The sequence below is a fragment of the Maylandia zebra genome, linkage group LG19 (assembly GCF_041146795.1).
Source record: "Maylandia zebra isolate NMK-2024a linkage group LG19, Mzebra_GT3a, whole genome shotgun sequence".
NCBI lineage: Eukaryota > Metazoa > Chordata > Actinopteri > Cichliformes > Cichlidae > Maylandia > Maylandia zebra.
The window spans coordinates 5,037,227-5,064,256 of record NC_135185.1 but is presented as its reverse complement, the minus strand read 5'-3'; the positions used below and the strand labels follow the sequence as shown (position 1 = coordinate 5,064,256).

Sequence of the window (27,030 nt, the reverse complement as noted above, 5' to 3'; positions counted from 1 at the left end):
TATAATTGATCACATTCTTCTGCAGGATGAACGGATAATCAGTAAAAAAGTATTATAAAAGGACAAACTGAATGTGTGTGTGTGTGTGTGTGTGTGTGTGTGTGTATAAACAGAGCAGTAACTAGGTAGCTATAGCTTGACAACTCTATTTATAATACTGCCCATCTGTCTCTGTTACATTAGAAAATTAGTGTGCATGCATGTGTATTTGTGTGTGTGCACGCGCTGCTGTCTTGGCTTGCTGAAAGCCCGACATCTGCCCTACTGTCACCATACCCAGTGACACACAGTTCAATGCACACGAGTTCAGATCACGAGGCTGGACTGTGAGGACACTGTAGTAATTAGCAAAACTTTTAAATCTCGAGCATAAATAGAGGCGCCTGGGAGACATCTGGTTGTAGATGTAAATGAATTTTATAATGACGTCACACTGGAGTAGTTGACATTCTTTTCACAGTTTCTTATGACCTGATTCAGCTGTGTGTTCAATGTGAAAACCTACTTTTGACTCAAATGCAGCATTTTAGTTACTTAGAAGGAATTCATTTTAATATCAAGGTAGTTTTATACCTTTATTTTTTGTATTTTCTCCTAAAGTTTATTTAAAATTTAAAACCGTTAACAAATTTAAAGGAATGTTTTACCTCAAGACATTGTACCCAAATACATTGTAAGCGAGACAACAAATACATTACCTAAAAAGAAAGTATAAGAAAACCTCTGATAAAATCAAGTTGTTTAAAAGTTTCAAGCTAGGCTTGTGCAGCTGGAGGGGAGAAAAAATGGATCCATTCAGAGGCCTCATGAGTGTTTTTGTTGTAAACGGTCTGGATGGTAGATAATATGGTACACTATTTGTGATTTACATAGATTCTGTGGTTTGCAGCTACTTATTCTGTCACCTTTGCTTTCTTTTCCATTACCTAAAATCTCTTCGATAAATTGTTATGGTGCTCGCTGCAGTGTTACATTTTGGCTACAGATGACTGTTTATTATAGAATCCAGTTCCAATAAATCAAAGTGAAGATGATGCTTAACAGCTGAAGTAGCGGCAAGGAGCCAAAGGGGAGATGGGGCCGAAAGAAAGAAAGCATGAACAGAGTGAGGCAAAGGAGGAGGAGAAGTTGAATCCTCACCTCTTTGGCCCAGTACTAGTGAGGCACCGTGAGAAAATGTGTTGTTGTTTGCTTTGAATTGTGTTAGGAGCTGCAGTGTGAATGTGAGCATGAATGGATGTCTGTCTGTGTTAACCCTGCCATAGATGTGCTATCTGTCCAGGGGATCCATTGCCTCCTGTCCTATGACAGCTGCGATAAGCCCCATGTGACCCTGATCTTGATACATATTTAAGAGGATGGATGGATTTATTAAAGTAAAATACTTCACTCTGGAGACTTAGTATTGCACTCCTACAGAGTTGCCATCAAAGGCAATACATCATTTCAAGTGAGATCCTGAATGGTACACTTCTTGCGTCTTTAATAATGTGGGTCAAGCTAGTAATGCTGAGCACTACAGTTGCCACAGCGTTGGTAGGTTCAGATTTCTGTATCCTCCTTATCTGATAAAGACCCATGGCTTTTAAACCCCATTGCCTCTTTAACAGGGTTTAGGTTATAATGTGTAACTGTATACCATTCTAATCTTCCATCCCTTATCTCACACTTTATTGGCTGATCTTGTAGTCTTGAGAGTTTCAGAGTCTCTGTGTAGGTCATTGAACAATAACTGGCTAATTTAAATGTTGCTTATTTCCAGTGTGTGTCTCTGTGTGCCATGTTAGCTTTGCATGTGCCTGTTATGACGAGGAGGGGAAACGGGGACTTAAAACATTGTGTGAACAGTGTTAATTGGGGTGTCTACTGCCAGCTCCCTGCTGCTTTCCAAAAAGCTAGGGTTTTTTTCTTTTTGAACATGAATCATTTGTTACCGAGATGGACCAGGAAACTGCCGACTTGGAACGCTCATTTTGCTAACAGCCATGGGATATCCATCTGGGACTGAGAGCTGATTGATTTAATCAATCACAGCGTTCAGTGTGCTATAATAATTTGTGTACACCAGTCAGGAATGCCTTGAGGGATTTTCATTATATCTGGCACAAATGACCACTCGGATTCAAAGATGAAGCTATTAAAATTTGGTATTTAAAGGTGAAGGTCACTGTGACCTCATAAAACCACAACTGAAGAATTCATTCAGTGTTATCACAGCATTTCAGGATAAGTTAAAAATGATTAAGTGTTTTGGAATTTTATATCCAAATGGTCAAAGGTCAAGTCTGGATAGGCATGGATATGAAATGCCGTTTGAATGGTTGCTGTGGGCGTAAAACTGGGAGGTGGTATTTTTGTTACTATTTGGTCAGAGAAGTCCTGGTGTGTTGATTTGCTCCAGGATGATGGTGTTTATCACAAGTCTCAAAGCTGGGATTATCAGCTTCCATTGAAACATGGTCTGGTATTAGCGGATCCAGTTCTTTTCAGCAAAACACTTCCTTTTCAATCTGCACAGCACAGCAACTATAAACAATGAAGAGAGCGCGTGCATGCAAGCAAAGTTGTCATATCAACCTCCAGGCTGATCATTTTTGTGGTTTCTTTCAGCCAGTGTCGAAAATGAACATCAGATTCATTCATGCAAAAATGACTTCAGTGATCATGTTCATCATTCCAGTATAACTATTATCAAGAATCAGTGTAAAGATAAAGAAGATGAACAACAGATGTAGAATTTAAGAAACAATCTTTTAGCAACAGTTACCTTTGTGTGTGTTAATATACTCTGCAATCTCTGATTGAAAGGAGACTACAGCTGTGGTTTTGTTTCCTGCTGAGACCGTGTGCATGTGTGGGGTATGGATCTCGTTACCTAAGGTGCCCAGATATTAAATCATACTCACACACGCGCTCCTCGCAGCCTTCATATTGATTTATATTGACCCATGGTTGTGTGGTGGGCCGGTCGTTAAATTAACACACCGTTGGAGAAACTGATGACTCCACCAGACCACAAACTCAGCCAAGTGTGTGTGTGCGTGTGTGTGTGTATGAGAATAAAGGGTGAGGACAAAGAAAGTGCTCACCTGAGGTCATGCTCCTTTTCCGACACACACACCCTCCACCCCCTCTTTCTGGATGAGTGGATTGCCCACAGAATCACTTCCAGACCAGAAAGCTCAGCTCATTTCTTAGCTGAAGGATTGTGGGAAACGTTCCGGCTCCTCTGGGGAAAACTGAGCACTTTTACCTGCGCATTCATCTTCAGCACATGTTAGCATGCCACGTCCCATTTATAACGAGCAGGATAAGAGCTAAGTGTCCTGGATATGAGAAAGTGGAACATGAGGGCTGGGATGTGCTGATAGGAAGCAGCGTGTTTGCTGCTTAGTTTAACAAGCGCTCTATGTCTTTCTTTAAGTTTAGGATTAGAGAAGCTTGGATAAGCAGAAAAACGTGTGTGGTGGATGGATGTTACTTACCTATAAACCTTAAATATGTGAATCTAAGCAGCTGATTGGGTCTTTGTTTTGCTAAAATATTAAAACTTCCTCTAGATCAGTGTATGCTGACCAACCCCCACCATTGGATATGAGTCGTCAACATAGAGGAATTCTTCCCAATAATTCTTTTAGATTATTTTATTTAAGCATCCATTCCAGTCCTGAAGAGGTAAAACACAACAAACACAGCAAATATTAGAGCGATGTCAAACTAACATTTTGCTAGCAGAATATTCTTTTTTTGTCCCATAATCTTTTCAAAACGCCTCAAATTTCTATTGCCACATCTCGAGGTTCACAACTCGAGGCTAGTAAATGTTAATGCAGAGTGCTGAATAAAACATTAATGACTTGCAATTTAAAGACACAATCCCCAGAGCTTTATTTATCCCTCTTCTTGAGTGGACGACAGTCTGTGAAGAAAATATTCCTCATTTTCCCCAGCAGCAGACTGTTAACGTCTTTAGCGCCTTTAATCTGATTTCCTCGATCCTGCCGATGCCGCCGCATCAGCACCTTAATTATCTTAATGGGAATAACATGTTTAACAGTGAAGGTTTGTACCCAGTTTGGTTGCTTTTCAGGACAAGTGAACGCCCCATTCAGGCGTCTTTTTATTAAACTGCTCAGGCCAAGGATCTCCACACATAGTTGCAGATTGCTGTGAATCAATCAGAACAGAAGGAATATTTATTTATTTCTTTTTTTGGTTGTGACTTTGGGTGTTTTACTCAGTGCAACAATCCTCGTGTGTGTTGAACAAAGTGGGATTTATTGGGGGTGTTTTTTCTTTCTCAGAGTTATTTATGTGTCTTTGTTCCATTATTGAACGCACCAGCTTTGCATAACTGGAACGCTTAATATTGTTTTTCACTGCAGCTTTTCACAGTAGGAAAATGCTTTTGATTTGGGATGCAACAAAATAAATTTAAGCTTATGAAAGGGTAAAAAAACCCTACAAACAAAATAACAAATCACCTCCATGATAACTGTTTAGATGACTTTTATTGGATAGAAAAATGACCAAAACGCATTGTTAAACAGGCATGGAACACGAATCGTTGTGCCATTTATCATCGTCAGCTTCGACTTTCACAGGGGGCAGAAAGAAAATAACGCATGTCCCTGACTGGTAAAATAAGAGTTAAAAATAGCCAATGATTGACTTTCACTCATTGAACTAGCTTCCTGTCCCCCTCCCACAGCAGATGGTTATCGTGGCAATAAAATGACTGTGGCAGTTGGCCAGTGAGCAGAGAGACAGGTAGCAGGAGAAACCGTGAAACTGCTGTGATAGATAAGAAAAAGAGAGAGAGAGATCGAAATTGAGCAATGTGAGAGGAGCTGAGCTATAGTAAGTGTGTGTGTGTGTGTGTGTGTGTGTGTGTGTGTGTGTGTGTGTGTGTGTGTGTGTGTGTGTGTGTGTGTGTCAGTCAGGATATTAGATCATATCACAGCAGGACGAGTCCTGTCTGATCTCAACATGCAAACATGAACTCCACTGTTAACTTCCTTTCCTTCAGGTCCTGTGTGTGTGTGTGTGTGTGTGTGTGTGTGTGTGTGTGTGTGTGTGTGTGTGTGTGTGTGTGTATTTTGTGTTCCATCCTGTTGAGAATCAAATGTCCTCACAAGGACGCGCAGATGTACAGGGTGGTGGCATTTTTGGCAATGGCCTTTGGGGGTTATTTTAAGGTCAGGTGATGAGAGATTCAGGGCACAGAAAAAAAGAGTAAATATGAGTTGCATCATCATCAGCTAGTAGAGGAGAAAAATGTCCAAATTATTTATCGGATTGAACTTCAAATTACTGTCCTAAAAGTTACAAAGCCCATCACTATGTTCTACATGGATCGATTTGGCAGTTTTACGTTGTTACGGATGGCCTTCCTGACACAAACCCAAAGAGGATCTGTGTCTCCAGCTACACTTTGGAGCCATTACATATAAAGATCAAAACTAGTGTGGAAAATATATACAGCAAAATATTGGCAAACACTTTCACCACTGGACAAATTGCCAGGCTTTTTAATGATATTTACTAATCTTTAAGACCCCTAAAATATTTGGTGTTATGAATATGAACACAGTGAATAGATCAAAAGAAAGGAGAGGATTTCTGCTTTCATACACAAAGTACCCCCCAAATATTTTATTGTATATTCATTCATTTATTTTTAATCATCAGCTGATTGTTTCTCATTCATTAAAAAAAGAACAAAACATCAACAGCAACAAAAACAAACCAGCTTAAAAATGAGAAAAGAGCGTTTTTGTCAAAGAATAGCCGAGATACTCAGTGCATTCAGCTTAATTATGCCGTTCTGACATCTCAAAATTCAGCAGTTTGAATCAACTTAAGATATTATATCTGCTTCATTTCTCGTGAAATAACAAGGGAACAGGCACACCTGGCTATCAAACTGTTTGTCTGATTAATTGTGAGTCCGATTAAATGTGGGACTGTGTCTAAAAGTTGCTGTTATGACCAATTTGTTTAGTAAACTCCTCCTTGAATTAAAACTGAAAGTCTGTACTTCAATCACATCTTGATTGTTGGATTTAAAATCCTCAGTGGTGATGTGCAGGTGTTGTTTTCCAAGAAAGAACGCATCCAGAGTAGAAATGCTTCATGCTGTCAATAAGAGACGTCGGTATTTGTAAATGCTAACACTGCTGATGCTAATTTGCTATTCATGATTAATTTTTGGATTGCAGAACTTAAGAAGTATAATCCAAAACTTATGCTTCCATATCCAAGAGTAAAGCAAAAACATGTAAAGTTGCGACCCTGTCAACCTTAACTAAAACCTCATTGACATAAATGGCTTTGGTAAATAGTGCACATAGAACTTTTGAGACCTTTTTAGCTCATTTCATGTTCTGAACCATTAAAATTCCACTTCAGAAACCGTCATCTTTCCAGTTTTGTGCTTTTTGTTCAGTGTTTCAATGTTCAGTTTTCTGTGAAACATGAAAGTCTGATGTGTCGCTGCCAAGTTAATGTGCGTTAAGTGCAGAGAAGCAGATCAGGAACACCCAGCGTCTGCAGAGGAGTTATATGGCTGTGACTCAGAGAAACATTCGGACGAGGCGTTGCTCTACCGTGTAATTTATTTCACAACAGTGTGTCATCAGGCTGAAGGTCGAAGCTTTGAGTTGTAATGTGGAGGTCCAAGTGAGTCCTCACAAATATAGTAATTGGAGCACATTGAAGGTGCAGCAGCAGAACATATTTGAGCTTTTCCACCCACTCTGTTTACTGAGCTTATACATCACGCTGTGTGTGTGAACACACACACACACACACGTATACACTCGCATGCACAAATTAGGTCGAGTGGGTTGCTGATTAGGCTGTGGTGATTTGGCACAATCACTACAATTTGTGTTATTAATTTAAGAGTTACCACATGTCACACACCTGAGTCAACACAAGCAAGCATACATTTTTAACAAAAACGCTGAAAGGTGCAGATCAATGCATGCGCACAAGCGGACACACACATGCACATTCACACTTGCTCACAGTTGACACGATTTACTTGAATCCATTAAAGCTGAATTTACATAATACTGTCTCTGCTTAACTGCCTCTGCAGGGACACACACACACACACACACACACACACACACACACACACACACACACACACACACAACAGTAGTTTAGTTTTTGTGTAGTGGCTGCTGCAAGGTCATCCACACTGCAGTATACATGCATGTGTGTGTGCCTGTGTGTGTGTGTGCGCGTGTGTGTTCTTCCCTGCAGGCAGAACACACATTATTGCTCTAATTAAGACACTCTGTCTCGTATGTGCTGGTCTGGGATCAGCTGTCAGGTGCCAGCTGGCTGTGATATTTATGGTCCGAGGTTTTAACAAAAGCTGCTCTCAGACCAGCTGAAGTCTGCAAGCAAAATTGTTGATCTAGCTGTTGCTGCTTTGGATGACTGGTGCTCATGTTGCACTGCGATTTTCTGTGATGTTATTCGTCTCAAATTGGTCTCACACTGTTGAATTTGTCATTTCTGAAGACTAAAGGTCATAATTTATACTTGCACTCATACATATACTTGCAGTATATGTGATGTATATTTTTTTGATGCTTAATAATGAATAACATAGTGTGGGTGGCCCAAAACTCGTCATATTTTTGACTAAATCTCGCTGTGTGTGTCATGTTCAGCTGACATTTAGCTAGTAAGAGAGATGTTTAACCTACCACTTTCATCCTCCTCTGTCTGTGTCCCACTCATAAAGGTTTTCATTTCAAAATGTATGTTTAAAAGAAAAAGGAAAAAAAGAAACTAGTAATATTAAACTATTGTCACACCTTATTAACTGCATCCAGAGGGAGATGGTGGTTTATAAAAGATTAGATTATAGCCAATCTACAACACATGCATTTCATAGTTTTGCAAATATCTAATTACATCGCATTGCAGCAGCAGTTTTATGCAGTCACACATGGATTGAGGAAGAAAGCTTTACGTCGAGCATGGCATGGTTGTTGGTGCCAGACAAACTGGTACGATTATTTCGTAAACTACTGGTCTACTGGGAATTCTCCACACAGCCATCTCTAGTTTACAGAGAAAAAGAGAAAATATTCAGGGAGTGTGTTCAAAAATGCCCTTTTGGTGTCAGAGGAGAGTAGTCAAACTGCTTCGAGCTGATAGGAAGGTAACAGTAACTCAAATATCCACTTGTTACAATCAGGTTATCAAACCTTGAAGCAGATGGACTACAGGAGCAGACAACCACACCTGGTCCTACAAGAACAGGAAATCTTGGCTACAGTTATCACAGCCTCATCAAAATTGGACAACAGAGGATCAGAAAACCTCGCCTGGTTTGATGAATCATTCAGATGTTAAGATCTGCAGCGACTATGTGATGCTATCATGTCAACACAGACCACAATCTCTGTGAAATGTTCCAGCACGCTGTTGAATGTATGCTGGCTGTAAAGGCAAAATACTAGCAGGGTGTAATTAATGACTGGTGAGTGTATGTTTGACAAGAAATGGAGAAAGGTGTAAATGCCTCCTTTAACAAAATGCACTCCAACTAAAGTTTCTTTCCATTTTCTCTCTTTTCTCCTTTGATCTACCTTTTGTGGATTAAGTACAGCTGTATAATATTTGCTGCCTCTGGTTTCAGGAGATTGTGATGGAATATATGTCTCTGGTTGTTTCTGCAGTGCTGTTCTCCCCCTTGTTCAGAGCAAATGAATTATATGTTTAAAAAATGTGTAAATGTTTTCTAGGAAGTTTTGTTTTTCTTTCTGCTGCAGCTTGTGGCCTAATTGCATCATAACCAGTGTCACAACAAGCATTTACAAGTATTTAAAAAAGAAATAAAAGAAAGGTTCTAATTAAATGTAACATGTCTAATCTGAATATTATTAGAGGCTTTGAAATCCTAGAAAGAGGACATAGTTTTTAGCTTTAAATCCAAATACTCTCAGTATGTTTTAATGTGGAAAACCACATTAGATGAAACGGTGCTTCTGTTGGCCCATCTGTTTCAGCTCAGCACTTTAACAGTTTTTTTTGTGTGTTTAATGCTGCTTTAAGTCCACATGAATGAAGTCCATTAGAGCTGTTGCTGAAAATGGCTGTATGTGTTTCCAGGTCTGACGACAGAGGGCCTGTATCGCGTCAGTGGGAACAAGACAGACCAGGACAACATTCAGAAACAGTTTGATCAAGGTAAAACACTCATCTGCTCAGACACATGCTTGTAGTGGTAATAGACCTATGAATACATATTTAACTATTAAGAAATCGGAAGAAAGAGCGTGCATAGCTGGATTTTCAAAGCATGGAGGCAAACAGTCTTTATTAGTTTCACGGAATGTGTTTCAAAATTATTTTCCCATAAACTTAAATCGTGCCGTTATAAGAACCTGGGAGTTCTTTGGAAAACATTTCCAGAATCAAGCAGCACATGTCATGGTCCTGGGTCGTGTGACCCAGTGTGTTATGCTTAACCTATTTTGATGTTTATTGTTTGCTTAGGTTCTTTAAGGTAGTCCAGTCCTTTTTGTAATTATGTTACCCTTGCATTACGTCTCCCTTGCCCTTCGTGTGTTTATGACTGTGTGTCTTGTACTGTCAAGTTCATGCTGTCAGTTATGTCACCTCCCCCTGTACTACGTCTCCCCGGTTCATGTCTCATGTTTCCTGTTTTACTTTGAAGGCCTGCATTCACTGTCTGTGTATTCAGCTCACTCCTCCTGTCCTGTCATTAAGTTCATGTGTGTCAGCTGCGTTCCAATGTGTGGCCACTTCCCCTGATCATCCCTCATGTGTATTTAGTCTCTGTGTTTCTTACAGTCTGTGTCGCGTCGTCTGTGTTCCCACCCTCCGTGTTTCCATGCCTGGTCTGTTGTCTTCCAAGCCATAGCCTCACCATAGTTTGTTCCCAGTTTAGGTTTTTGTTTAGCCACGCCATCCCTGCTGTATTTGCACACCTTGTTTTCAGCCATAATAAAGGCTCGCCTTCTGTTAAAGCTCACTCCCGTCTGTTCACTTGTGTACGCACCTGGGTTCATTACACGCATTCTCCACTCGGTCCGTCACAGCGGACCGTGACAGCACATGTGTGATGTGTGCAATATATTTAACCCACAGAGAAAACTCCAAAAGACCGATTCCAAACCTTACCACGCAGCAGAAGTGCTTAAAGAGAAACACATGCCCTGTGGAGTACAGTCGAAACTTCTCATGATGGTTGGGGAGCTGCCAAACGGGCTGTTAGTATAAATAAAGTCACCACAGGCAGAAATCACCAGCACATGGTCAGCAGCGTCAGGCATTTTACAGCCAGGTGCTGAAATATGGAGACTTGACTGAGATGAAGCGTGCAATGATTATTGAATCATTTCTGCATTTCTTTTTTTTTTTTCTGCGTTCTGTTTCTTCTGGTCCTCTGTTCAGGAGAAGAGCTCGAGCATATTCTTGGTTATTCTATGATTATTTCATATTAAAAAACATTTTTAATATGAAAGATGATGTGTATCTGAGGCTGAGGCTTTGGTGGCTGCCACCATTTTTTTGTTTTGAAATTCCTTCCTTTCCTCACCTCCTTCACTCGACTCCTCCTTTCCCACCCTGTCCTTCCTAAATTCATTTGTGCATTTCCTGTTGTTTATATCCCTCCGTTGCTCAATGCTCTCCATTTCCTTCAAGTGTTTCTAGCTCAGCGTGTTTGTCAGCATGCGTTCAGATTCACTGTGACAGCTGTCGTGTTACCTTAGGGCTCTGTCCTCTTTCTCACCGTTTCTCCTCCCTCCAAATGTCATTTGGCTGTTGCCGAGTGTCATAACAGCAAGTAATACGCATTTTTCTTTCTCCACGTATTCCTTTGAACTGTCATTACAGAGTATTTTTACCCTGGGTTAATGAGAAAGCTGATCGATTTGGACCCAACCCACTTTTTTTTCTCCTCTGATTTGTGAATGAAACAGAAAGTAAAACGTGATGGAGCTGAAGCATCCATTCTCCCTCATTAGAAATAATAGAGCAAGAAAAAGCTTTCATGAGCTGGCTGTGTATTCTGTTCCAGTCCCGCTGCTCCATCAGAGAAACACTCGGCCCTCTGTGCCTCCAGACACACTCATGATAACCTCTGTTAGCTGTGATCAGAGAGGAGCTCTGTTCTCCTGCTCAGACACAAAAACTGAGCTGTGGGCCTCACTGCTGCATCACCACAACTGACAGGCTCTTTAATATCCTTTCAAACTGAAACATTGACCCAGCTAAATCCTGTTTGACTCGTATGTGAGGACACGAGTGCAGGTTATTGGTCCCGGATCCACAAATCTGCTCCACACTCAGGCTTAACATGCATATAACAGGCTTATACATCTGTGTGGCTGCAAGTGTCTCTGGGATGTAATTTTGCCATCTGTTCCCCCTAACCATTGAATATGTAGCCATAGATGTCCAGATGACCTCCCTCCATTTCAAACGATGGTCATCTAGTCCAGAAAAGCAGTTCGTATCGAGTTTGTGTCATTGCTAAGCGCTGAGCTTAAAAGCTGAGTGCTCAAAGGAAGGATACTTTGGTTAACTAATAACAAGCTGCTAGCACATTTTGTTTTTTAGCGTTCTTTAACAGACGCCGAAACATGAACCATAGCCAGCTCCTCTGAAATACTCAAATAAATGCCTCTCAATGTCTTCTACCCATTTGTCACATAACATGTTACATATTTATTTTCATGCTTTGCAGTGCAGAAGTATGCTACATATAATTTGTATTTGAAGTGACTTACTAAAATGTTATTGCACGAATAGTCTTTTGTTAAAGCAAAAACACCAATACACCTTTTCAGGTTCATATATGTACACTGGTAATGTTGTGCTGACCCGAGACTGTGGGATTGATCTTGAGCAGCTTGCAATGATGACAGGTGAAGTATCCATTAGCAACGTCTGGCAGATGGGTACTAAGTAGGGCTGCACGATTAATCGTTAGAAAATCGCGATCTCGATTCATACTTATGTGCGATCTCATTTCCAAATGACAACGATTTAAAAAAAGAAAAGAAAAAAAAAAGACGACCAAGTCCCGGCATTTTGATCCGGGATGTAATCTGCATGAAAACAAGCGCTCACTCTTCCTGCTCAACAAACGACAAGGGCGGAGCCTTATACCACGTGATACAGAAGCTGTGCCGTGTGATGCTAACATTAGCAGGGGAAAAACAACGGAGAGCACGTCAGGGATGACGAGAAAGTGACAGGAGAAAATCCGTCCCGGTCAACCACCCAAACATCAATAACGGGAACCTTATACAGCGCTTCCCTATACCCGTCGAACTCCCGCAGGCACAAAGAAATTACGGAGGCTATCACTTATCACCTGACCAAAGATATGGCTCCCATCAACACTGTGCAAAACGAGGGATTTAGGAAAATGATCAACACCCTAGACAAACGCTACACGGTGCCGTCCCGCAACTATTTTTCTATTGTTGCACTACCTGCTCTATACACGCAGCGTCGAGCAACGGTGGAGACGGAATTTCAAGCAGTACAACATTTTGCGGCAACAACAAAACGTGAGACATTTGTTGTTTTATGTTTATTTATTGTTTTTATATTTATTGTTTTTATGTTCAGTCTCAACTGTTACGAAGTTGATGTGCAGTTAATAAGCGCAATAAATATTTATACTGGAAAAGAAAATCGTGAGAGAATCGTGATCTCAATTCTAAGCCAAAAAATCGTGATTCTCATTTTATGTGAAATCGTGTAGCCCTAGTACTAAGGTCAACTAATCTCAGGCGATTGAATCAACAACCAGTTCCACTTAAAAAAATAAAGTAATGACATTGACTGACAAATGACAGGGTGATAAATACAGGTTATCTAACCACAGTCTTACCTCAGCAATCAGTCGGTCGCTACTATACATTCCATACAGACGCTACCATGCAGTCCCTCTACCACTTTTTAAATTACAATATTCTAATAGGTTATAATGGATTTTTACTCCAGTGATGCCAGATACTGTTGTTGTTTTTGCTCGTAATCATGAACAGTTTCCCTTCCAGAAAAACAAGTTATGCTACACGTGAATAAATTTGAATGACATTACACTCGAGGGAACTAGATCAGAATATTATAATAAGATATTCAGACATGCATATTTAAATGACATTGCATTGTATATGGGGGTGCTTTGCTGTTTCCCTTTATTGTGTAGAAAAGATCAAATGGGAAGGATGTGATTTATACTTTTTAAGAACAGGGCTGGAGAACTGTGTTGGAAGTTTTCTGTGCAGAAAAATGTAATTTGATGCTACAACAGCAAGGAAAAGAACAAATGTGCTGAGCACAGTGACAAAGGGTTTAAGGAGAGTGCTTTAACTGTTTGTGAGGTCCTAAAGGGAGACTTTAGAGGACAGTGAGTTTGAACGTATTAACCAGAAGCTGCGTGTGGGTGGAGTTGTTTTGCTGTTTTCCTGTTTGTGATGCAGAGGATGAAACGAATGCTACAGAACAAGCTTCAGAAACAGAGTGACCTTGCGAATCTGCTGTTGAGCCTCTTTTCTCTCTCTCCCTCCCTCTCCCTGTAGATCACAGTATTGACTTTGTGGCGATGGATGTGGCGGTGAATGCCGTTGCTGGAGCGCTGAAGGCTTTCTTTGCTGACCTGCCCGATCCGCTGATCCCCTACAGCCTGCACCCAGAGCTGGTGGAGGCCGCAAGTAAGAATGAACACACACCCGAGTCATGAACTGCAATTTTGTAAGCCCTGATAGCAAAAACACCCAGACAGACACATTAAAAACTTGGTGCAACTTTTAAGTTAAAGGAATTGTTAAACACGTAGGAAATGATGTAATTATGTTAAACAGAGTCAAAACAGTGAATGGAGGGTTAGGTTCACTGGGCGGCAGCATGCTGGAATATTCCTTTACCCGCTTACAACTCAAATGTGATACATTAGAGTAAAATGACACCATAGCTTCAAAATAAACAAGAAGCACTATACCTACACCCCTAAAAAGTTTGATCAGCATTGCTTCAAACTTTTGAGTTATTGTGCTATTGCGAATAACATAAAGTCGTACCACGATAAAGGCACATGCATGCAGCTAAAAAATGAAGAAGTTAAGAGGAGACTGGAGAAACACCCTTTAACCATGTAATGAGTGTTGATGTTGCATAGTTTTCCCACCAGAGGCCTGCAGAATTAAATTGCCAAATATCAGTATCGGCCTTAACAGTCCTCAGTCCAATCAGTCAGGCTCTACTTTTAACCTCTTGTCTGCTGTAGCAGCTGGCCTTAATGCTGCAGAAGTTTAGTTGTTTCCACATGCTCAGAGCTTTGAGTCACATCATTCACTTTTAAGAGGCTTTTTCAGGCCTAGGATGCTGTCAGACATCCTGCGTATGTGTGTGTGTGTCGCTTGTGTGTCTATAATGCTGAAACCATCAGGCTGACTCCAGCAGATTAGCGAGCCAAAATTAAACACAAGGAGAACTGTAAAAAGTCTCATAGACTGACAGAAGAAGAAATCTGGAGGGTGGTGCTGGTTTTTCTTCTCTAGAAAATGACTCGTATAGAGCAGGAACCAGGGCTTCTGGTCAGCATCTCTCATGGGAAACTTCAGAATTTATATACAAATTAATGACCAGGAAAATAACTGATAGTTGGTAAAGGAATCATTTAAATCAGCTCTTCTTCTCTGACTTTCTCTTTCTATCTTTTTGCTCCTTACGTGACTAAGGTCTAGTTTGAGGTGCCTCTTTCCTGTCTGTTTCTTTAAACTTGGAGCAGTTAAACACGACAGTACGTTTCCATCAGGAGGGTAACCAACTTGTCGAGCAGGTTTGACACCAGTGTACTTATCCTGGAGCCTGAATCAGGCTTTTGTTGTTGCTGGTTTCAGGTCATGTTGAATAGATGTGATAACAGAGTGAATCAAGACACATGGAAAAGTTTCAAACATTGTAATCAGAGAAGGAAAAAAGAGACTGTGAACATAAACAATGGCATACAATACATATACCTGTAAATAAGCACTTAGCCTTTGCAGTTTTGCCTGGATCAGCTTCAAACTGCTGCACTAATTTTTCATGTAATGGAAACTGTGTTAGTTTTTCTAGTCAGTTCTAAAGTTGATTTTGGCTTTCTGCCTTTTCTGTTCAGCATATTTTTAATAATCCTTTTATTTATTTTCATTCCGTGACAACAATAACAACGACAATAGCTTCCTGTAGCAGCAGCAGGGTCTTTTCCCGATGGGGATCATCAAAGCTTCGCCTAAACACATGTGCACACTGAGCTTTATCGCCTTATTGAACCAAATACATTGTGAGATGCTGTCAGGCTGATATATATTTAATAAAAGCTGGAGTCGGTTGTTATATCGGTCCCGTGGTGTACTGTGTCGAGCTGTGACTGCATTCATTTAACGACCTTTAACCTCTTCCAGCCATTAGAGGGTCAAAGGCTCCCGTTGGCTCCTCGTTAGGATGATTGATGGCGTGCAGGATGAATAAATCTGTGCATTGGTACACGTTGGCCTTTACGTTTGTGTCTACAAATATAAATGGCGTCCTGCTGGTCCTGGAATGTCTGGAATATCCTGGAGAATATTCCAGATAGGACAGGCAGGGGTTTTGTTGAAGCGGCCTTGTTATGACAATCCAAAGGTAGAAGCTCTTATTTCACATCTGCTCTTTAAATATTTAATAAGTAAGTGGAGCGTTTCAGCTCCATTGAGCATTCGCCGGCAGGAAAGTGATGCTTTCCCTGGAGAGGCTGTGGAATACTGAAGAATTTAACAGACAAATTACCTTCTAGGAATATAGCAGGATCTTTCTTGTTACTTGGTAATGTTTTGTTTTTTGTTTTTTCCCCGATCAAATTTAACATTTAACTAAACCAAATAAGGGTCTGATGCTAAATCCGATTACTTTTTTTTGTTTTTAAAGTCACACTTTCCCAGACTGTTCTCTTTTAACGACGCAGTCAAGAATCCAAAGATATGCATCATGTGGCGAACAAACACACTGTGTCTTTCCAATTAGGAATTTTGTGGGAAAGGGCAAAGAAGCGGGGCATCCTGAAGCCTAATGTTTAAGGCATACAGATGTTCTGTGTAGTTGTGTGTTCCAGCTGAGGACCTGTGCTATACGTCATCCCCTTTTCTCTTCCTCCCGTCTACCCAAATGATTTATCAACATTTCCTCCTGCTGTGCAGAAAGGGAAGTTCATTTGTATCCAGAGTTCTCAGGTTCTTCCTCTTTGGCATCCTATCAAAGAGTTTTTAGAAAATCACCATCATCCTAATGAAACATTTTTTCACAAGTCCCTTTAATTGCAGTTTAATTTACTCAATAATAATACACACTTTTGTCTGACACATTGTCAGAAAAACAGAAGATAAGCTTATTGCCTTACACTTTACGGTAATGATGCCTGATGATGAGTACAGTCGTACTCCAAAGACATGTTGTGATCCAAGGGAAGCCTTACAGCCTCACTAACATACACCCCTCAGGCTTCATACAGCACAGCCCTCGCAGTCTTATCAGTCTCTAAACTGTCATACGTTCTCAACTGATTGGTCTTATACTTGGTTATATAATAGCAATAATAATTTGTCTCTGTTTCTTTGAATTGCCATTGTTAATGACATGTCTTTGCAGACGAATCAGTTTGGCAGCTCTGTGGCGTGAACTTATCAGGTATCAGACAAATTGCTGATATTTGATTTCCTAATAGCAAATGAATCCGTAGATGCTTGTGCAGCTAATCAGTCTACTGTGACTGATCTTTTCAACTTTGCTGAAGTCTGAAAGTCAAAAAATGAGGCGGAATCAGAAGAAGGAATTGATCGATACTGTGGAAAGCTCAAGAAATTCTTTCAAAAAGGAGGCTGTGGTTTGAAATCGCTTAAATTGCACATTGATCTAATAAATAACTGTGTGGTCCCTGCTGCATCTGATGATAAGCTTCTGTGACAGCTATGGTTAGTCATCAAACCTGTCTGGGTAATGAGACATAACATCTTGCAACAAATAATAGTTCAAGCAGGTGACAGTGAGGAATTATTGAACACATGGGAGGGAAACTGCTGCTGCCCAGTGTGTTTCTGCCCAGCTCTGTGCCTCAGTTATGATTACTGGGTCTTTAATCAGATGCTGTGTTTCTTTTTTGTCTCCCCTGAAATCTGAAAAGTTGAGAACAAATGTTTGTTTTCCTAATCTGCAAAGGCTGATCTGTTTTGTCTTAACCAGTGCACAGTCAGACCTTATACAGGGAAGGCTAGTTTTATTTCTGCCCACAAGGTTTAGTGTTGTTGTGTGTGTGTGGTTGTGTGTATTGTTTGTGCACAGCGTGGGAGCTGCTTTTGGCAGCGTTTCAGCCTTTTGTTTTCCATGGAGTATAATTTCCTTTCCCAAGAGAGACCGTGTGTAAAATGTAAAACGCTCTGTGTCTTTTCTCTCTCTCTCTCTCTGTGTGTGTGTGTGTGTGTGTGTGTGTGTGTGTGTGTGTGTGTGTGTGTGTGTTAGAAATCATGGACTACATGGAGCGTCTGCAGGCACTGCGGGAGATTGTGAAAAAGTTTCCTCCCGTCAACTACCAGGTCTTCAAATACATCATCACACACCTCAACAGGTAAAAATGAAAGGCAACACACACACACACGCGTGCACAGAGTACATTCCCTCTTGTGTGTTTCTTTATCCATGTTTTTTTTAAGTGAAATGCTTGCAGGCTTCAAAGTCAAAATGGCCGTATACCTGTGGTGACAGTGAACGCATCGCTTAAACTTGAAAAGAGCCGCTTGCAGATATCATTTTAACTTCCTTTGAGTTGAGACCACAGCTGTACTTTGTAACTGCTGCAGCGACTGAATGCTAATTATTTCTTCGCAAATGTCTACATAGTTTGCAGATACAGAATGAGTATAAATCACTCTGAAACATCAAGCAAAGTCTGATTTTGTGCCAAATATCGATCATGACTGACAGGACATGGTCGGCGATGACATCTAGTGAACGGCAGCGCTACAGTTAATGGATAAAACACAGGAGTGAAATGTTTGTCTTCTTCTCTGGTTCTGTGTTAGTTTAGTTGACATCCAGGGATCATTACTTAATTTGTTAGCTTTCACTGATAGAGCAAGCAGCCCTGTTAATGTAGAGACAGCAGCAACATTTCTTTCAGAGCTTTGAGGTTCATTGGTCGTCATGCAAGAGGATTTTTGTATTTTTAGAGCTTCTTTACGGTTTGGTGTTTGTGGGCAAGACTTAAAAAAAAAATAGAAGCCAAAACACAAGTTTCAAAGGGTCAGAGTCATATGAGAGGACCTGAACACATTTGAATTAAACAGCAGTGTTATCCTGTGAGATAAGTAAAGAGGGAAAATGTCCGACATGAAATGAAATTCTAAACAACACCCATGACTAATATAAGAGGCGGACAAGGTGACCTAACATTAAGCGAGACATGAGATGAGAGACTATTACAGCCTGTAGCTGCAACACAGGGTGATGGTGAACAGACACAGACTGCCGAGCAGCTTTAAGAGGGACGGTTTTTCTACCAGGTGCTAAAATGAAGTCACTCTGAAGCTGGGCAACGGCATGCAAATCCCAAAAATTAAGTTGGGGAGGACACAAGTTGTGATGAATTGACAGTTTCTGCGACACAGATGGTTGAAAATTAAAAAAAGAGAAAATAAAGAACATGAAATTCACACAACATGAAGCAAAAGCTGCAAATAAGACATTAAACTAGGAATGCATCGATAAGTGCAGACATTCCTCATGCTGATCGATGTCGTCACTCCATCACAGAATGTGGCTTTTATCCATGTCTCCAGCACCGTTCGCTGCACAGCACTAGTAAACCAGCAAATAATATCTTGAAGTTTAAAGGAACACTTCAGCTTAATGGAACAGCAGCTGTCAAAGTTTGAAACACACTAAGAAAGAAGTCGTTCTCTTAATAAGCACCGAGCTCCACTGACAAAAACAGTCCCTCAGAAAAGTGGGTTTTTGCATTCGATTCTGTTCACAGCTGTACATTTCTCTGCTCCTGTGCCATTCGGGGCTCCTGTCAGCTTGGGCGCACGCCTGCTGCCATTTGCTGAAGATAGCACACTGACAGTGAGCGTGTACCTCACGTAACCCCACTTCAAAGGAACCAGACTATCCCCTAAATGAGTGAAAAGCAGTGAAACGGCATAAATCATGTTAGAACGGTCTTACTAAATTTACTGAATATTGCAATAGCTCCTCACTAAGTAACTGAATACATTTAAATGTGATATAAGAGTCCCACATTGTTCCCACTTTATAGAGAATATAGCGAGGTATGTGTTAATATCATGGAGTGCTAAAATCCCAATGCATGGTTTTTGGTTCGTTTGCACACAGTAACCAAGCAGAGTATGACAACTTTAAGACAAACCGTTCGGCTTTTCCTTCTTTCCCGTCATCTATATGCTGTTTCAAACAAGCTCCACCCACTTATTGTTTAAACTTTCTGTTTATGAGCAGCAGTCAGTCGGAAGGAAGTTGGCTATTTAATTAATAAGGATTATTTTGAACTGTGAATCATGCTAAGCCACTCCAGAGTCCACGAATAAAAATATGGAGCCTGAAATGAACATCACGAGTCCACTTTAACTGACAAACCTTTATCTGCTTTCTTATGTTTTTAGCAGTTAAAGAATAAATAAAAAGTCAAGGTATTTTTCATTTCCTTACGTGCTGTCACCTTAGACCACCTGTTTTCTGGAGCTGTTGTTTCCAGTGTTGATTTAACTTTGAACCTTTTTATTTCCCCGCAGAGTGAGCCAGCATAGCAAAACAACCCTGATGACAGCCGACAATCTGTCCATCTGCTTCTGGCCCACGCTCATGCGGCCCGACTTCGAGAACAAGGACACGCTGTCGACCACCAAGCTGAACCAGGCCGTCATCGAGTCCTTCATTGTACAGAGCGACTACTTCTTCCACGGCGGCGAGGTGGCCGAGAGCTCCAGCAGCGAAGGGACACCGCCCCCGCACTGCCACAACATGGTGGAGGCCCTGCTGCCGCTGCAGCTGCCGCCCCCCCTGCAGCCACAGCAGATCCAGCACACCCTGCCCCCTGACCCGCTCATATAAGAGCCAGAGGAGCATGCTGGGAAGTGAAGTGGAGGGTGGTTGTTTGCCCGCGCTGCCAGCCGCTTACGGCCGACAATTGCAGGTCATCCTCTGCTCTACAAATAGCTGGCGGGCTCATAAAAATGGAAAATAAAACAACCTGGTTGCTGATTTTTGGGGGATTCATCAGCTGCTGTTTGTCATCGACTTGGAGGTGAATGAGCTTTGGGGGTTTAGAGGCGCATCGACCATTTGTTGGATCAAACCTAATCTGTGAGACCTGCTCATCCTGTGAGGAAAATCCTGGATTAGAGAATTACAATCGCACGTCACCTTTTGGAACTAATTTTTGTATCTGACTGCCCCCCTTCATGATACAGAAGCTGAAAACCGCGAATGAACCGCTTTGATTTGGCACATAGTGACAACACTAATCGTTCCACAGGGTCAGACACAGACTCTTGGGATCCCAGGACACACTCCTACCTTTAACCCAGACTGAATAGCACATTGGGGGCCAGAAGTCCCTATTAAGCACCGCCCTCCTCATCCCCGCTCCGAGATAAGAGAAAAGGGAAGTTGAATCCCTGCGACTGCAACTCAAATGTGAAATTATCTGATACGGACTGATTGGCGGACTCATTAGCTGACTTGACCGGCTACCTGACTAACACACATGCTGACTGTGAGGATTTCAGTCTTCCTGCAGGTTTCAGCACAGGAAAACATTTCTTCTTCTTTTGTTTGACCTTTGTTCATAAGAAGGAAGGAGGGATCAACAAGACACTAAAGGTCAAACACACTCATGGGCGCGAGATGAAGTCAAAGCCTTGTAGAAGAGCTTTTCAGTTTCAGTGAGGTGGCAGATGGGTGCGCTCTCACTTTTAAATCCTAAATGACAAAAAAAAGAGAGAAAAAAAACAAAGAACCCCCTTCCCGCTACATGAACTTTGACCCTCGTCAAGGACAGCACATGCACGATTTGTGTCAAAAGTCCACATGCCAATTTCATGTCTGTTTGCTTAGCTCTTTTTTTCTTTCCATTCTTTTCATTTTTTTTAAAACAAAAATATTTTTTGTAACGTCAGATATCGACCCAGCTTGTGTGTTTGTGTGTGATGATGCTGATGATGTGTGTGATGGTGTATCTGTGTGAACTGACCTGTGGTTTGTATCGCAGCCACTTTGTACCTTCCCATCATGGGGAAGGAGGGGATTCAGAAGGGAAAAAGGAACGGAGAATGTGGACTTTTGGATTTGTGATGCTCCATGTGAGCGAGTCGTCACACTAACTGTTCCTGAGTGTCTCCATAGAGCCTCGAACTGTTAATGCACCGCCTCTCAATCGGAAGGGACGGCAACCCCTCGACGATGGCACATGAATAAGGAAACCACTACGTTGCGATGCATTCTGAACCTGTTTGGTTCAAGGAGGCGTCTTCCATGTTGGGCTTACTTCCTAGAGGATGCTTTACATCTTTTCATTTCCATTTTTTTTTCATTCTCCCGTTTCTGTTGGTTTGTTGAAATCAAAAGTTTGCATGTCTCTGTTTTTGCCACTTAGTGAAAAAAAAAAAGAGCTTTAACGTAAAAAAAAAAAAGAAAGAAATGAAACTAAATGAGCTCCTGTTCAGATTTGCATTGTTTTATCTGAATCTCTTTGGGTTAACGGGAACGTTTCAGAAAACATTTTCGGGGTTTTTTTGGCATTTGTTCTTTTTCCGCTGTGCAAGAAATCAACACTTAATATCATATTTTTGGTTATATAGTTTTCCCTAAATAGAGGAAAGAAGTATATATAAGTATATATAAATATATAAAAAAAATATCAGCAGCAGAAGTTGCTGATTTAGTGAACTACCACGGGGTACTGGACTATAATCTGTCAGAAGCTATAATCATATTTCTTTGTGGTTTGGGTGGTGTGTGAGTGTGAATGAGAGAGTGAGCGTGTGTGTTTACACAGGGGATGGGAGTGGGTTTGATAACAGATGGTTAGTTTTGAACTCCTCTTTGACCTGTCCAACACACACACAAATAAAAATCTCATTGCTTTCTTCGTCTGCGGCACACTGAGGGAGACGGAGGCACATAAATGAAGCCTCTCGTGCTGAACATAAAGCCCCGTAGAGGATATCTAACTCCTTATTTCTGGTCTTCTGTCCATCTGGATCCAAGTTCTCCTGTCTGCTGTGTAATAATCATTTTTAAGCTTTTCCATGAGCTGAAACGTACAAGTTGGTAACAATTTGGAATAAAATTCTCATGAAGCGAACAATTACATTTTAAAGGTATATATTGCACTTTTTGTAATTAAAATATGCCAATAAAATAATGCTATATACTACATAATAGTTACAGTATTTAATAAATAACTATTTTTGTAGTCGGGGGGACTAAATCTGAATGCATCCATTACTGTTGATGTGTTAGAAACAATAAAGAAAATAGCCACACTTTTAATCTGCACATGCCAGCAAAAGTCAGAAATATATGTGTGCAGGTCATTTCAATTTTTATAGAATATAGTTGTGTCTTATAAACAGTAAGTGAATATTAATTTGGTTTATTTGGAAATTTAATTGGCACCAAAAACAACATCTTTCCAGGTCATGTCCTAAATCAGCCCCTAAAATGCTTCTGTATTCTGTAATTATAAAGTCTATATTAATGGTACTCTCAATTAGTTTATGTATTTATACGAAATAATATGTAAATATTTGTTTTGAGTGTGTTTAAAAAGCTAGCCAGATGTGTTATTTGTGGTCGCTGTCTGTGAGGATGACAGATACAGGTTCAAGGCAGGTTAAACTTCCTGCTAATGGTGCAGCACGTGGATTCAGATGGACAGAAACACATTTTAGGCAGCAGAAATGACCTCGGTTTAAAAGCAGCAGCCAAAAACTGTCAGTGAGCTTGACGAGCAGACACAGAGTGAATGTCGGTGTAGGTACTGAACTGAAAATGTCTATTTTTAAAGGGTTTTACTGTGGTGAACCTGAGACTTCCACTAAAATGTCCTGCTCGCGTGCAGCTGCTGTGCTCCTCATCATTTTTAATTCACTTTAATAAACTTTTTCTCTTTTTTTCCCCTTTTTGAAGAACCTTTTAAAAAGTACTTTCATTTATAATTTAACCCACTTTTATGAACTTCCTCTCTGCACTTTCTGCTGCCTTCTCCAGCGCTACAGCCAAGCATGATCCCTCAGTGAATGTCAGCATTGAGAGACGAGTCAGTGATATAATGTAGTTTTGTCCTGTTTTGGACGCCCGTCTCCCTCTGTGTCCTCGTTGCACTCTTTTCAGACCTCATAATGGCTCACTGCTTTGTAAAGCAAGTCTTGTTATTTTTTTAGTCGGTGCTCAAAAAACTGGTCTGTTAGACATTAAAAATGTCATGTTTTTAATTGTGGACAATTATGCAATTAACAGAACCAACTTAGATGATTGGTTTCGCATATGACCTTGAGATAAAACAAGTTTTACTGAGGGGAAAGGAATGGAGCCAAACACCTGTCTAACCTCACATCACAGGTCTGATTGAGAGGGCACTTTGAAGGAGACCTGCATCTATAATGGGGCAAATATTTTCTTCTGAGATGTGAGCGATGAGGTCAAAGCTGTGCTAAAGGAAGAAAATATTCAGAGCGGAAGCCAAACCCTACTTTACAGATTTTATGATTTTGGACAGAGGAGGATTTTGAAGGGCACATTGAAGCAAGTGAATAAGTGAGGCTGGGAGAGAGTGTGAGAGTGTTTTTCCTGGGGGGCAGGGCTGAGGGAGGGTGGGGTTCAGCTGCTAGATGATATAAGACTAAGTTCGTCTGTAGTTTTCCATCAATCAATCGACTCTTCTTTTAATTTACCTTTTTTTTCCCCCAATAAGATCTGCCTTTATCCAATCACACCGGTGTACAAACCAACTGACTTTTAACATCCGCTGTATTATAGTAAATAAAAATGATTTTCAGAAATGGAAAAACTCTAAAAGATCTTTTTTTTTCTTTGTTTGCTCTCCATAATGTTTCCAAATAAAGATTCTTTTTTCCAAAGTTGTCAATCTTTGTTTATATTTCTGTATATTTTTATAGTCTTATAATAAAAACCAAAACGTGACATGTAAGTGTTTTAATAAGGTTTCTTATCGTAGGAGTCGAAGCAGAAACGAAATCGGTGCTGGCATTTCCAGCACCTTTTAAATTTTTTTTTTTTTTTTAATAAGACAACGGCTTAAATGAAGTACAAGTAAATTAACCCTGTACTTCATAAAGTGTGTTTGTGTATTCATTTGCATTGTGACTGGTCACAACCATGCTCTTATTCTGTGATGGTGTTCTGGTGAAGGTGTTTTAAATTTGTTATTTTTGCTAATTAGCAGCGGTGCAACGTAATGACTAAATTCCTCCTCACAATTTAAGCGGTGGGTTAAATTACAAAAAAGATCTTTTACAAAAAGTAGATATTTATTCTGTAATTCCATAACAAACTGTAGCTTAGCTTCAGCATGACTTATATGTAGGAAAAAATGATAGTGAAAGAATTAGCTGATGGCAGTGATAAATGTTGAGCTTTTATCATTAATAATTGATTAAAAAAGTTCTTATGGAATATAGAAATCAAATTATTGAAGTGTAATTTGAGTAGAATACTTTTCGTATTTTTGTTAACGTTTTTTTTTCCTTTCGGGCTTCATGCTAAGCTAGGCTAAACCTACACTGACCTATCTCACAGATAAATATATAAGCTTTGAATAAACCTGTCAACTACAATGAAGCTAATGCAGCTGAACTCCCTTGTTACAGTACTTGTCAGATTAGGGTTATCTATAGTAAATGTGATGTCCCTATATGTAAAACAAGCAATTAAACATTAAACTTGGGGTTCCCAGGTAAACCATAAACACAGCAGATGTGACAAAAGAGGCATCTGTACTCAAGATGTTCAGAAAAAAACAAACAAAGGCCTAAAGAATTGAACACAATTGTATCAGAATGGTTTAACTAACGACTAACCATTACTGGACCATCAAATAATAATAAAAATAATAGTGTGTCTGAAGGCTGAGGGCTTTGTGTACTTTATGTTTTGCTGATATATATATTTTTTTGTATATTCAGTAGAAATTTTGAATTCAGGTCCTTGACATGATGTTTTAACAGGAATATATACTAGTACTTAAGCAATTAATTATTCTCCAACCTCTTAAGCATTAGTCCAAAACCGTCCCTCCAAACAATGTTCTTATTAGGCTGCAGGGTTACCCTTATTTACTCTTAGATTATCAAACAAAATCTGAACGTTGTACTTGACAAAGTTGGAACTTTTTATGAGACATCCTGGTTTGGAATTGAGTGAAAGGAACTTTCTTGAAATCTAATGGAGTTAAAGTAAAAAGTAGCATAAAATGAAAGCACATATAAAATTGTTACAGTGCTTAAATATGCCTTTAATCATTCCTTTTTTTTTTGTTTGTTTTGTTTGGTCTTCTTCATTTTTTGTTTTTTTTTAATTTTCCAACATCAGTGATAAAACTCATGATATTTATTAGGTCACAAAAATGAAATTCGTTTTACCGGTTACAACTCTTGCTTCCACCAACAGAATGTAAAGTGCTCCATCTGGTGGTATAAACCTTTACACATCAGCATCTTCCCTTACTGAAAACACATGCACATAAAAAAAATCATGTAAAACCTCAATAACGATCAGCATCGTGCCTTAAATATCAGCAGCTATGCTTACTGACAAACAGAACACGACTTAATGAATTGACTTAAGTGTGTCAATTATCATGACGAATAAATTATGGATCATATTTCTTTCTTTTATACTCAGTTTAAAGTCACAGGAAATTGGATTATTTTTTGTCATTAAAAATAAAATTATATCAGTTGTTCCATTAATTCATTACATCAATGTTGAGTGCTTGATTTGCTGCAGCTATTAATCATATGATTAATACTGACTTATAATAATTAGTGTTACAATAAGGGCAAAAAAAAAAAAACGTTACTTCAGAGGCACTTTGGTTATGCCTAATAAATCATGATTAGCATAACATTTAAATATAAGGCAGTTTATTTGCCATACTATTAACCACTAAGCTTATTTAGATCTTTTTTTTAACGTTATGTCAGCATGAATCCACCCACAACCCCATCGCGTCTCTATAGGAGGCCCTCTGGTGGCCGCGGGATGTTCTGCAAGTGCTAGGGTCGCTTATTAGCTTCATATATAAACTAGCTTAAAGGCTCTGTAAATTATCTATATATGATTTTTTTAATATACATTTTTGTAAGCATAGCGAAGATACAAGTTTCCAGCACTTTACATTTAATTTCTGTTCAAGAAAAAAGACGAAGAAGAGGAAGAAGAAACAGCCACTTGACCAACATCTGAAGTAAATGTAAACATTTTGAATGCAAGTGTCAGAGGCTAGTAATAGTGGACACACACGAGCAGTTCATGTAAGATTTTTGTAGTTAATATTGTTCCCTTTGGAAGTTTCTTCATACACACAGGAGTTTGTTTGTTGATTTCTAGCAGTAAACGAACAGGTGAATTAAGAGAAAAAACTGCACATGCAGCCACTGAAAGAAATGAAATGCGCCGTGAATAACTGATGTAAAGCGGCCTTTTGTCTCCAGTTTCCTACCTGAACTTACCTTCTTGGCAGCAGATGGTGCTGTGGTGTCAAAGACGGCAGACAAAGTCTGTTGTTGTCTGTTTGGGCATTTTAAATCACACAATTTCCCAGATGTTAGTGCTTGGTGGATCAAACTCTGACAGTGCTTTTCTGTGTTCATGTTTCCATCAGTTTTAGTTGATGGAATCACCAAAATAGAATCAACCACCCCCCGTGGTTTGGAGCTGAGATGCAAGTAGCTACAGCCA

The 27,030-nt window shown here is 40.0% G+C and overlaps 1 protein-coding gene across 1 annotated transcript in view; it reads left to right on the top strand.

The window, feature by feature from the left end:
• arhgap5 (Rho GTPase activating protein 5) overlaps positions 1 to 24,188 on the top strand; it is a 57,791-nt gene extending 33,603 nt beyond the window's left edge. Inside the window, exons 4-7 of the mRNA XM_014407592.3 lie at positions 9,142 to 9,219; positions 13,599 to 13,730; positions 17,551 to 17,656; positions 19,839 to 24,188. Of these exons, the coding sequence (XP_014263078.2) occupies positions 9,142 to 9,219; positions 13,599 to 13,730; positions 17,551 to 17,656; positions 19,839 to 20,157 (635 nt within the window). The 3' untranslated portion in view covers positions 20,158 to 24,188. The remainder of the gene's footprint in view (positions 1 to 9,141; positions 9,220 to 13,598; positions 13,731 to 17,550; positions 17,657 to 19,838) is intronic.
• The last annotated feature ends 2,842 nt before the right edge of the window (positions 24,189 to 27,030 follow it).